The following is a 12,983-nucleotide window of genomic DNA, read 5'->3' as shown; positions in this document are numbered from 1 at the left end:
CTCTTATCTCCAATTAACCTCTAGAAAAGGGGAAGGGGAGCTTGGCTCAAAGGTAGGGTGACAGCCTTGAGTTAGAGTTCAGGGATAGTGCCCAGTCGGAGATCAAGCCCCATGACCCACAAAAAAAGAGAGAGAGAGAGAGAGAGAAAGAAAGAGAGAAAGAGAGAGAGAGAGAGAGAGAAAAACATAACAAAATAGGCATTTTTATAATGTAATTTATTTTAAATGCAGGTGACAGCACATTTTCATGGTTCTTAACAAACATCCCTTCCACCCCTCAAAAAGATTCTTACTATTTCACACAAAAGCTTTAGACATAGAAAGAAAACAGGTGTTAACAATGGTCAACCATTTGGTGTCATCACCAAGTTCAGACAGATTCTAAGCTTGAGGATTTCCCTAAAGATGCTTCCTCATCCTCATCACTACTGCTGGAATCTGAGCTGCTGCTGCTGCTCCCTTCACTCTCTTCCATACCCTCATTCAGGTTCTGTTTTGAGTCCTGTGAGCCACCATAATTAATCGGAGTAGTCTCCGACCAATCAAGTCCTGGAGCCCGCGATACGTAATCTTCTTCCAGCCAATCACTGGAATCTTTGCCTGGTGATCTCTGCATATCTGGTCGTATGAACTTGGGGTTGGAATTTCCTATCATGCTCAAGTTCTTCCTCTTACCATAGGTTGCTTCTGCCTCTCTGTAAGCTGTATATTCTTTAGGTGACAATGTCTTGAGCCAGAGATCCAAGTCCACCCTGTACTGTTTTTGCTGCATCTCAGCTAGGTTCTTATAATGTTCCTTCAGACTCTGTGGAACTCGCTGCCAACGTCTGCTGATTTCTACCATGCGCTCTCGTGGGGGCAAGTGCTGAAATTCGCTGCTGGACCAGGAATCTTGGTGAAATTTGTGATAGGCATTCATGGGGGGTTTCATGGGTTCTCCATGAAATTTCACCTCCACAGAAAATTCCTCTGCTTTGGGAGGAAGCCTGGTGATCTTGGAAACATTTGAGGTCTTATAAACCTGTACTAGGTCAGGGTGGTCTTCCCTGAACCGGGCCAGCTTTTCTTTAAACTCCTGTTTCTCCTTCTGGAAATCCTGAATGTATGCCTGCTTTATATGCTCTGGAAGCTGCTTGTATTTCTTGGATAGGACCTTAGCCAGCTCCTGGTTGCTCATCTTAGGGTACCTTTGAGAGTACTTGGCCCACTTCTCCTTGTAAAAGCGGATGTAGGCAGTCAGTGGCCTTTTGGGGAAATCTGGATGTTTTTCATATTTCTTGTTTCTGTTAGGATTCTTAATATGTTCTTTGGCTTCTTGGACTAAATCTGTCAGTGTGCGGTACTTCCTCAATTTGTTGGAAATCTCCAACCATTTGAGTTTGCACATTTCTCCAGAAAAATGTTTGAAAGCTACTTTCTCCCAGTCCAGACATGACTGGGTTTTTTTGAATGTTAGGTTGTCATCAAATGGAAGATACTTCTCCATGTGATCCAGCAGCATCAAGGTGTCTTTTTTGGACCAGTAGCCTGGGCTTTGAAGTGATGCCATTTCCAGGTTGAGGGTTGATTCACTGATGCTCTCTCAAGTATACGAATACTTCAAGAGGCTCTCAAACTTCGTCACTTTCTGTACTCAGCGGAAGACTCATTGATTCAAGTGCTGTGGTTTATGTGATTCTGAATATCTGAGGAAAAAGAGAAAGTTACTTTCCTTCATTGGGATAATAGAAAAAAAATCCCATCTCTTACAAAGTGTCTTAACCATGTAACCTTAACCAAATAAATGAACAAATATCTGACAACCCTATTGCAGACTCCTTCCACAAAATCCTAGTAGAACCTACCTACCTTAAGTACTATTACACTGTCAGCCTCTCACTCAAAATTTACAAAGAATAAAAGTCCCACTAGAAAACGGGAAGTGCGCTTGGCTGTAGCTTGGCTCCACCAGTAGAGCTGTAGGCTTGAGGTGGAGAGTTCAGAGACAACACCCAGGCCTAGGGGTAGGGTGGTAGCCTTGAGGTGATGAGCTCAGGGTCAGCATCCAGGCCCAGAGTTCAAGGCTCATAACCCACCCCCCCCCCAAAAAAAAAACCCCAAAACTAAGGGATAACACCTAGGCCTTAAGTTCAAGCCCAGGATCAACACACACACACACACACAGTACCTGGGGACAGAGACTTAGTAGAATTAAAAAAAGAGAAATGAGTAAAGTGGACACTTGCTGCAGGCAGGCACTGATGATTCAATGTGTAATCCTCACTACAGAGGAAGATGAGATCTCAGGATTAGGGTCCAAAGCCATCCCAGGCAAGACGTCCTTAAGATCTTTATCTCCGATTAACTGGAAAAGGCCAGAAGTGGAGCTATGGCTTCTGTGGAAGAGCATCAGCCTTGAAGAAAAATAAAAACTAAAAGAGAAAATCCGGGTCCTGGCTTTAAGCCACAGTATTAGCACAAAAACAAATAGAAGACTTTCACTTTGTGAAGCTAATGATATCCAGACCTAACTATACCACTAGGCCAAACTGCCAGCCCCTGAAATGTGTACATTCTAAGTTAAGTAACAATCAGTGCTGGTGCTTCACATCTGTAATACTAGCTATACATGAGGATAAGATATGTGAATTGTGTTCAAAGCCAACCCATGCAGGAAAGTCCTTGAGATTCTATCTCTACTTAACCACCAGAGAAAAGGACGTGATGCTGTGGTTTAAAGTGGTAGAGAAGTAGCCTTGAATGAAAAAAACTCAAGGATAGCTCCTAGGCTCTAAGTTTAAGCCCCAGGACAAAAATCAAGAAACCCCATAACAATTAGTGTCATCTAATTCATTGGGCATTTTACGGCGCTTGGCAGTATCAACAATTTCGATGTCATCCAAAGTTAATGCAAAACCCCTCTGGATCCTGGTACATAAATGAGTTCATAGGCCTCATCACTGGATCCTAGATCAATATTCAGCACTTTAAAGAAGTGATGAAACTCCCAGTATAGAGTACATTTGCACAATCATTATCATCAAATTAGGTTTAAATCTATGTCAGAAAAAAAAACAAATGGCATTAAAACTAACTTCCATAAATTTATAATCTAGGCATAGAAGTCATACATTATTAAATATGTAATAATTGAAATATGATAGATTAATGGGAAAACTCAAATAGTGTAATTCCTTAGAAAGGTAAGTCAGTAAGAAGCAGGTACTATGAAAGGGTGGGGTCAAGGGGAAAGGTGTAGACAAATGAACAAAAGAGGGGGAGAAGGTAATCAAGAATGTGCTGGACTATTCACCATAGCAAAGATATGGAACCAACCTAGATGTCCCTCAGTTGATGAGTGGATCAACAAGTTGTGGTATTTGTACACAATGGAATTCTATGCTGCTGTCAGAAAGAATGACATCGCCCCATTTGTTAGGAAATGGAAAGACTTAGAAAAAATCATATTAAGTGAAGTAAGCCAGACTCAAAGGAACTTAGGCTCAATGGTTTCCCTCATTCGTCATAATCAGTAGAAACCTTGGGCTCTACTAGCAGAGATTTGCAATAGAGCAAAATCTTGATACATAAGGACATATAATGTGAAGCTAATTGAAAGGACCTCCAGGATATTGAAACAAAAGCCATATAATGAATGATTGTTGTCCTTAATGTACTATGTTGTCTCTCACCTCCTTTGCTGTCCCTTGGTTATCTCATATTGGTATAGTATCTCACTTTGTTATCTGATATATTGAATTTATTTGTATTTGGATATTTGAAATTTGATAGGGAAGGGGGGAAAACCAAGACGGGTGGGGGATTTGGGGGGGGAGGGAAATGGGTACCAAGACATATGAAAGGGTATCGATGTATGTGAATTAATGCACCTTCTATCTGGCAAATATCATGTAACCCTTTTACTAATTACAATAAAAAAATTTAATAAAAAAAAAAGAAAAAAAAAGAATGTGCCTGGGCCTGGTGGCTCTCGCTTGCATTCTTAGCTACTCAGGAGGCTGAGATCTGAGGATCGCAGTTCAAAGCCAGCCTGTGCACTAAAAAAAGTCCATGAGGGGACCGGGAGTTTGGCCTAGGGGTAGAATGCTTGCCTGGCATGCACAAAGACTGGGGTTCGATTCCTCAGTACCACATACATAGCCAGAAGTGGTGCTGTGGCTCAAGTGGTAGAGCCTTGAGAAAACCCAAGGATAGTGCTCAGGCTTCGAGCCCAAGCCCAGGACTGGCAAAAAAAAAATCCATGAGATTTTTACCTCCAATTAAGCACCATAAAACTAGAAGTGGCCCTGTGATTCAAGGTGGTTCAAGTGGTAGAGCAATAGCCTTGAGCTGAAGAGCTGAGAGACTGCCCAGGCCCAGAGTTCAAGTCCCATGATTGACAAAAAAAAATCAAGAATGTACACCCTACAAAGTTAAGACTGTGTATCCTACAAAGTTGAGAAAAGTGAGGGAAGGAATGGGTAGGAAGGATGGGTGAGAATGCTGAAAGGGTTGACACTGACATTGATCAAGATACACTGCATTCATAACTGCTTTGTTAAGCATTTATGACTCACGCCTGTAATCCTAGCTACTCAGGAGACTCAGATCTGAGGATTAAGGTTCAAAGCCAGCCCAGGCACAAAAAGGGCCCAAGACGCTTATCTCCAATTAACCTCTAGGAACTGGGAAGTGGGGCTTGGCTCAAGGGGTAGGGTGGTATCCTTGAGCTGAAGAGCTCAGGGACAATGCCCAGGCCCAGGGGTAGGGTGGTAGCTTTGAGCTGAAGAGCTCAGGGACAATGCCCAGGCCCAGGGGTAGGGTGGTAGCTTTGAGCTGAAGAGCTCAGGGACAATGCCCAGGCAGAGATCAAGCACCATGACTCACAACAGCCCCCCCAAAAAAACTTTGTTAAATGACAACTGCCTTGTACAGCTACTTAAAGATAATTTAAAAATTATAGAAGAAAACCCAAAAAGGAAAAAAAAGTCAGAAACTAATGACAGAGATTAAAATTCTGTAACTCAAGAGTAAACTGAAGCTGGGCATGGTGGCTCTCACCTGTAATCCTAGCTACCCAAGGAGGCTGAGATCTGAGGATCTGGATTCAAAGCAAGCCCAGCACTAAAGACACCATGGGTTCATCTTCCTCCATATCGTATGTACTTTCATTTGGAATAGTTTATGATTGAAATACTGGAAGATGTTATAACAAGCTTACTTGCATAAGGTGATTGTTCGAAAATCCCTTTGTAAATAGGAAATAATTCTTTTTTTTTTTGCCAGTCTTGGGCTTGAGCTCAGGGCCTGAGTACTGTCCTTGGACTTTCTCAAGGCTAGAGCTCTACCACTTGAGCCTCAGCACCACTTCCGGCTTTTTTCTATGTATGTGCTACCGAGGAATCGAACCCGGGTCTTCGTGCATGCTAGGCAAGCACTTTAACCACTAGGCCAAACTCCCAGCCCAGGAAATAATTCTTATTCCTGTCTCTCCACCTCATTCCACCATTTCATGGATGTAACCTACATTTAATCTTTCTCCCAACCTACACCTGTGTTTGTCTAATGTCTCTTAAAATTGATTAGTTTTGTTTATTTATTATTTTATTTTTATTTTTTGTGGGTCATGGGGCCCACAAAACTTGGGCCTGGGCACTGTCCCTTAGCTCTTCAGCTCAAGGAACCACCCTACCCCTGGGCCTGGGTGTTGTCCCTGAGCTCTTCAGCTCAAGGTTACACCCTACCTTTGGGACTGGGCATTGTCCCTGAGCTCTTCAGCTCAAGGCTACCACCCTACCCTTGAGCCAAGCTCCGCTGGTCTCGATAATTTTTTTAAATTATTTAAACTTTTTAAATAAAATTTTATTCTCAAAACTTTATAGTTTTTTTCTATAGTGATTAATTGGAGATAAGAGTCTCACTGTCTAGTGCCCAGGCTGGCTTTGAGCCTTGATCCTCAGATCTCAGCCTCCTGAGTAGCTAGCCCAGCTTATTTATTTTAGGATTTATTTTGACTACCATTGGTCTTCCAATGCTTGATACTAGAAACAACAGAAATGGAGGCTTGGTGCTGAAACACATGCCTGTACTTAAGAGGCTGAAAGCTGAGGATTATAGTTCAATGCCATGAGGCTCTCATTGCCAATAAACTACTAACAAGCCAAAAGTGGCACAAGTGCATGTTTTGAGCAAAAAGAAGCTCAAAGGCAGTGTGAAGGATCGAGATCAAGCCCCAGGACCAGTGAAAGGTCTGACGGTAGAACACGGGCCTAGCAAAGAGGAAACTTTCGCTTTGAGCTCATCTATCACACACACAAAGAACAAAATAAATGAACTTGTGTTTCTTAATCACTTCAAATCTCCAGAGTAATTTTCTTTCTATTTTTAAATGGTGGCTCCTTTCGTCATAGTAAGTAGTAATAAGCAAAAGAAGTGGAGAAATTTGGGGTTTTCCTTTTTTCCACTAGAGAGCTACAATGCATGGAACTACGACCCGTTATCCTATTTGAGGAGTCTCCCTATCGATCAAATACTTCATGAACTTCCTCTTCCAAGTTCCCCTCATCTACCTGAATACTAATTTGTAGACTGAGTTCTCAGAATACAGCAACAGCACTTTCACATCAAAGGTTTCCATAAAAATCTACATGATATGCTTTTACATTGATGTGCACAGAAGACAAACTATGGAAAATATCACAAGCACTTCAATGGCTTCGAGATTAACCTTAGAGAGAAACCTACAAAGAAGACGGAGTAAAATCGACAGGAAGCATTCACGTAATGAAAACCACGCGGAAATTACATACGTGGTAGGTGCCGGCGGCATATTACTCAGCCAGGAAAACTGCGGACTTCCTTGGAAAAAGAACAAGTGGCTGGAAATGGAGAAAGGAGCCGGGGCCGCGCTCCGAGATTCCTCCGTACTCACTGAGTCCAGCGGCGGGCGCGGCTCGGGGCTCTGCTCCACTGGGCGGGCTCGGCGGCGCTCCGTGGCGCTCGGCGCAGGTTCTGCACCACCGGGCGGGCTCGGCGGAGACCGGCGGGCGGACTCCGCACCGCTGCGCGGGCTCGGCGGGGCTCGGCGGGGCTCGGCGACGCTCGGCGCCGGCTCTGCACCGCTGGGCGGGCTCGGCGGGGCTCGGCGGCGTTCCGCGCGGGCTCTGCACCGCTGGGCGGGCTTGGCGGAGACAGGCGGGCGGGCGGGCTCCGCGGCGTTCCGCGCGGGCTCTGCACTGGCGGGCGGGCTCGGCGACGCTCGACGCGGAGCCTGCACCGCTGGGCGGGCTCGGCGGGGCTCGGCGACGCTCGACGCGGACCCTGCACCGCCGGGCGGGCTCGACGGGGCTCGGCGACGCTCGACGCGGGCTCTGCACTGGCGGGCGGGCTCGGCGACGCTGGCTCCGTTCGACGCGGACCCTGCACCGCTGGGCGGGCTCGGCGGGGCTCGGCGACGCTCGACGCGGACTCTGCACCGCTGGGCCGGCTTGGCGGGGCTCGGCGACGCTCGACGCGGACCCTGCACCGTTGGGCCGGCTCGGCGGGGCTCGGCGACGCTCGACGCGGACTCTGCACCGCGGGAGGGCTCGGCGGCGCTGGCTCCGCTCGACGCAGGCTCCGCTCTGGTGGCCGCCTCCCAGCCGAAAAGTGCCTGCACACCCTCCAGGCACACACGCCCTGCACACCCGCCCGGCACGCCCAGCACACACAGCCAATCAGCTGCTCCCCGCCTACGGCCGCGGACCTAGCTGCTGGGATCCACGGAGGAGGCTGCTATGAGGAGAAAGGAGAACTCGAGTGAGAAGCGCGGTCAGGCTTGAGCGCCGCGGCCTCCAAAGTCACTTTAGATGGCGCCCGGCGCGTGGCTGCAACCCAAGTTGCTGGGCGGCCGAACTCGCCGGCCCCCGGTTCAAAGCCAGCCCCAGCTGGAAATTACGCGAGATCCACCTCCAGCGCAGCGCCGCCCCGCCCCGCCCCCGAGGCCCGAGATGGAGCTGTGGCTCCAGCGGTGGAGCCCAGCCTAGAGCAGACCGGCTCAGGGACCCTGCCCGCATGGACGGGGGCAGGGGGGGGCAAACTAATGGACCGGCGGGCAGGCAGACAAGCAAAGGGAGGAAGGGGAGATGAGAGGGGAGGAGGGGAGCTGGGAGGACTGGGGGGGGAGGAGAGGACTTTGCTGAACACACTAGCTTCAAACTTCAGCCCTTGGATCTCAGCTTCCCAAGTAATGAACACCACAGATACGAGCCACCAGCACCTGGCTATAATTATACACTGTTATTTTCTTTTTGCTTGTTTCTGTCATTTCATTTTGTTTAAAGAGGGTGTATTTCTGTGATGCCTAAGCTTGCTTCCGCACACACTTGGAATCTTCCTGCCTCCAACCTCCTAGGGCTAAACTTGCCAAATCTGCCTTCTTAGTCTACTTTTTTTTTGGGGGGGGGGCTTCAACTCCAGTGGCAGTTGATTTTCCCGTGGTATTTATAAGGCTAGCACTCTGCCACATGAGCCACAGTGCCACTTTCTGGTGGTTAACTGAAGATTGAAGATAAGAGTCTCACAGACTTTTATGCCCTTGCTGGCTTTAAACTTCCATCCTCAGATCTTAGCCTCCTGAATACAGGCAGGAGCCACCAGTGCCCAGCTATCTTAAAAATAAACAAATAAATAAACTAAAAAACTCCAGGAGTTTGGCCTGGTGGTAGAGTGCTTGCTTAGCATGCATGAAGACCTGGGTTCGACTTCCTGTACCACACACATAGAAAAAGCTGGAAGTAGTGCCATGGCTCAAGTGGTAGAGCTCTAGCCTTGAGAAAGACCGAGGACAGCACTCAGGCTTGGAGTTCAAGCCCCAGAACTGACCCCCCCCAAAATTTGATTAACAATATCTGATATACATTTCCATTCCATTTTTTTCTTTCACATAAAAGTAAATATTGAGCCTGGCTTGGTGGCTCATGCCTGTAATCTTAGATACTCAAGAGTCCGAGATCTAAGGATCTTGGTTCAAAGCCAGCCCAGGCACTAAAGACTGTGAGACTCTTATCTCCAATTAATCACTAGAAAATGGGAAGTGGCGCTGTGGCTCAAGGGGTAGATCAGTAGCCTTCAGTTGTAGAGCTCAGGGACAAGCCCCATGACCCACAAAAAAAAGAAAAAAAGAAAAAATAAAAACAAAAATAATTTGCATGTATTTGTGGCTCATACCTGTAATTCTAGCTACTCAAGAAGTATGAAATTAAAAGATCCTGGTTTGAAGCTAGCTTGGGCCCGAATGTGAGATTCATACCTCCAGTTAAGCACAAAAAACCAGAAATGGAGCCATGGTTCATGTAGTAGAGCACTAGCCTTAAGCAAAAATCCTCAAGGACAGAGCCCTGGCCCTAAGTTCAAGCTACACACACACAGTAATGATATTTGTCTGGTTAATTCCTTGATTTAGAGATGACTAATTTCACCTTTCAGAAGTTTGTCTTAGCTCTTGGTCTCATGTTCTCAGTATTTTATCCATGCCTGCCCTTAGAAGTTCAAGTGGACCTTCTAGAATTGCTCCTCTTTTCTTCCTCTTCCTTTTCCTTCTCTTTTCACCCTGCTACATCTCTATGCCCCCCATACCCCTCCTTGTCATGCCTTCTCCCCATCATCATCTTTTTTTTAAACCAGTCCTGGGCTTTAGTCCAGGGCCTGAGCACTGTCCTTGAGTTTTCTCAATGTTAGAGCTCTACCACTTGAACCACAACACACTTCTGGCTTTTTTCTATGTATGTAGTACTGAGGAATTGAACCTGGGTCTTCATGCATGTTAGGCAAGCACTCTACCACTAGGCTAAACTCCCAGCCCTTCCATTATCTTCTCCCAATCTCTCCTCAAGAAATTGTGCTTGCTAGGTTGAGCCATTTCTTCAGCCTTTTGTTCTTTTATAAATACAACAATTGCTGAGAACTTCTCAAAATTTTCCTGGTACTTCTATTTTTATTCTACTGAAGTTTTACTTTCTATTGGAATAGATAACTCTTTTTCCAAGCTCAGTAGCTACGAAGTCAGACAGAAAAAAAAATTAAAAGAGAGAGAGTAGTGTGTGTGTGTGTGTGTGTGTGTGTGTGTGTGTGTGTGGTGGGGTGGGGGGGGGGTGGGCTCATAAGCTGGGCACCAGTGGCTCATGCCTGTAATCCTAGCTACTTAGGAGGCTGTGATCTGAGGACTGCAGGACACAAAAGTCAGTTGAGAGCATAAGATCTTTTAAAGATATAAAGCTTCTGTTGAAGCCAGGTGTGGTGGCTCATGCATGTAATCCTAGCTACTCAGAAGGCTAAAATCTGAGGATCTGGGTTCAAAGCCAGCTCAGGCACTAAACACTGTGAGACTCCTATCTCCATTTAATCCCTAGAAAAGTAGGAAGTGGGTTGTGGCTTCTGGGGTAGGGCAGTAGCCTTGAGCTGAAGAGCTCAGGGACAACACCCAAGGCTAGAGTTCAAGCCCCATGGCTCACAAAAGAAAAAAAAAGCTGCTGTTGATTTCCCTCCCTCCCCCCACCTCTCTCTTTCATCTGTCTTGGGGCTTGAACTCTGGACCTGGCACTGTCCCTGAGCTCTTCAGCTCAAGGCTACCACACTACCCCTGGAGCCACAGCACCACGTCCCATTTTCTGGTAGTTAATTGGAGGTAAGAGTCTCATGGACTTGAGTGCCTCCACTGGCTTTGAACTGCGATCAATCGATAGTCAGATCTCAGCCTCCTGAGCAGCTAGGATTACAGGCATGTGCCCAGAGCTCCCTTACACACACACACACACACACACACACACACACACACACACGCACACACACACACACACACACACGGTGCTGGTACTGGGCACTGAGTAGGAGCTTCTCTGTGGCTTTTGTGTGAAAGCTAGAAGCCAATGTTTTACCACTTGAGCCACAGCACTACTTCTGGCTTTTGAGTGGTTAGTTGGAGATTTAAGTCTCACAGGCTTTCTACTGGTGCTGGCTTCAAACCATGATCCTCACTCAGATCTCATCCTTCTTAGTGGCTAGGATTACAGTCATTTGTGGTCAGAGCCCAGCTTGTATTATAGTTAATTAATATAAAAATGGCTCCAACGTATCACCTAGATACCCTCTCCCCCCTTTATTTGGATACCAGTTTCTTTTTACTATTGGTGAGGTGGTTTGCTCTCCTTCAGGGAAAACTCTTCATGGCTTATTAACAATAACAAAAAGATGGAAGTGTCCTGTGACATCTTTGTCAGGAAACACATAAAAATAAGTAGATGAGGCAGACACTGGTGGCTCGTGTCTGTAAATCCCAGCTATTCACGAGGCTGAGATCTGAGGATTGGGGTTCAAAGCCAGTCTGGGCACTGAAGTCCTTGAGACTCTTATCTACAATTAACTACCAGAAAACTGGAAGTGGTGCTGTGGCTCAAGTGATAGAACAGTAGCCTTGAGCTGAAGAGCTCAGGGACAGAACCCAGGCCCAGAGTTCAAACCCCATTACCTTCCCCCCCCCCCAAAAAAGTAGATGAGGGCCTGTCTTGGCTATAATGTCTCACACACTTTCTATGTGTGTACCCACTGTGTACACACACAGAGTTTACCTATGTTAATCATGTCTATTTTTTTTTGCCAGTCCTGGGGCTTGAGCTCAGGGCCTGAGCACTGTCCTTGGGCTTTCTCAAGGCTAGAGCTCTACCACTTGAGCCACAGCACCACTTCTGGCTTCTTTTGTGTATATGGTACTAAGGAATCGAACCCAGGGCTTTGTGCATGCTAGGCAAGCACTCTACCACTAGGCCACACTCCTAGCCCTGCCTATGTCAATCTTAATGATACCATTATCCTTGCCAGTCTCCAAATTTACCTTGGTGAGGGAATCAGGATAGTAAATGGTTTGATAATCTCTTTCTTAATGTGGCTATCAGGCTTATAATAATCCATTTAATTATATATGTACATGTATACATATATACACATATGATTTCATATATATTTATATGGCACGCATTTACATACATATATGAGATGTTTCTTACAAAGGCACTTGTGTCTCATCACCGTAGTCCTAACTACTCAGAGGCTGAGAACTAAGAATAGTAGTTTGGTGTCAGTCTGGGATGAAAGGCCATGGGACTCTTACCTGCAACTGACCTCCAAAAATCCCAAAGTGTAGCAGAGCCTCAACTGGTAGAGCTCCAGCCTGAAGTGAAAAAGCCAAGTAAGAGCATGAGGTTGCAAGTTCAAGTTCTAGTACTATCACACACACAGTAAATTAGAACTATCCTTCATTGGAGCAATGACATCTATTAGAAACATGTCTGGGCTCCAATGACTCATCTCCGTGATCCTAACAACTCAGGAGGCTGAGATCTCAGGATTGCCAAGGTGAAATCAGAATTTCCAAACAAGTATGGTGAGAAGTGACCCTCTTATGCTTGCTTATTCAGGAAGGATGTAGGTCTCTGGAAGGATCAGCTGTGTGCATGTATTATCTTCACGCAATTCCATGGCAGATTGGGGCTTTTCAATGAGATGCATGAGTCTGGAAGTCCTGTATTAGACTTGGTTCCTGACAGTATCAAGTATATTGTTTTGTTTTGCCAGTCCTGTGTCTTAAGCCCAGGGCCTGAGCACTGGCCTTGGGCTTTCCTCAAGGCCAGTACTCTACCATTTTGAGCCACAGCACCACTTCCAGCTTTTCTATGTCGTACCAAGGAATCGAACCTGGGTCTTCATGCATGCTAGGCAAGCACTCTACTACTAGGCCAAACTCCCAGCCCATCAAGTAAATGTTAGTATATCAAAAAACTATTCTCCTCTGTATTAATACTGAATTAAAATTTTCAAGCTTGGAATAACATTCTACGATTATGAAATATAGTGTCCAATTTTCTTTTAGAAACCATAGAGAAGGATATATATGTGTATATATATACACATATAACATAAACATGTACATACATATATGTGTCTACACATATTCACACACACACACACAAAGA

The 12,983-nt window shown here is 46.0% G+C and overlaps 1 protein-coding gene across 1 annotated transcript; it reads right to left on the bottom strand.

Annotated features, from left to right (window-relative positions):
* Positions 1 to 278: 278 nt before the first annotated feature.
* Ubtfl1 (upstream binding transcription factor like 1) lies at positions 279 to 1,670 on the bottom strand. The gene has a single exon (XM_090327769.1). It carries the CDS (start codon positions 1,547 to 1,549, stop codon positions 371 to 373), a length of 1,179 nt encoding a protein of 392 aa, XP_090183895.1. The 5' UTR covers positions 1,550 to 1,670; the 3' UTR covers positions 279 to 370.
* Between the last annotated feature and the right edge of the window lie 11,313 nt (positions 1,671 to 12,983).

The sequence above is a fragment of the Megascapheus bottae genome, unplaced genomic scaffold (assembly GCF_031878675.1).
Source record: "Megascapheus bottae isolate mThoBot1 unplaced genomic scaffold, mThoBot2.hap1 HAP1_SCAFFOLD_138, whole genome shotgun sequence".
Classification (NCBI taxonomy): Eukaryota; Metazoa; Chordata; class Mammalia; order Rodentia; family Geomyidae; genus Megascapheus; species Megascapheus bottae.
Note: the sequence above shows the minus strand (reverse complement) of the source record. Positions and strands in the feature narration are given on the sequence as shown.

Excerpts from the sequence above, each read along its gene's own strand:
- Ubtfl1 (XM_090327769.1), bottom strand. The coding sequence starts at position 1,549 with ATGGCATCACTTCAAAGCCCAGGCTACTGGTCCAAAAAAGACACCTTG.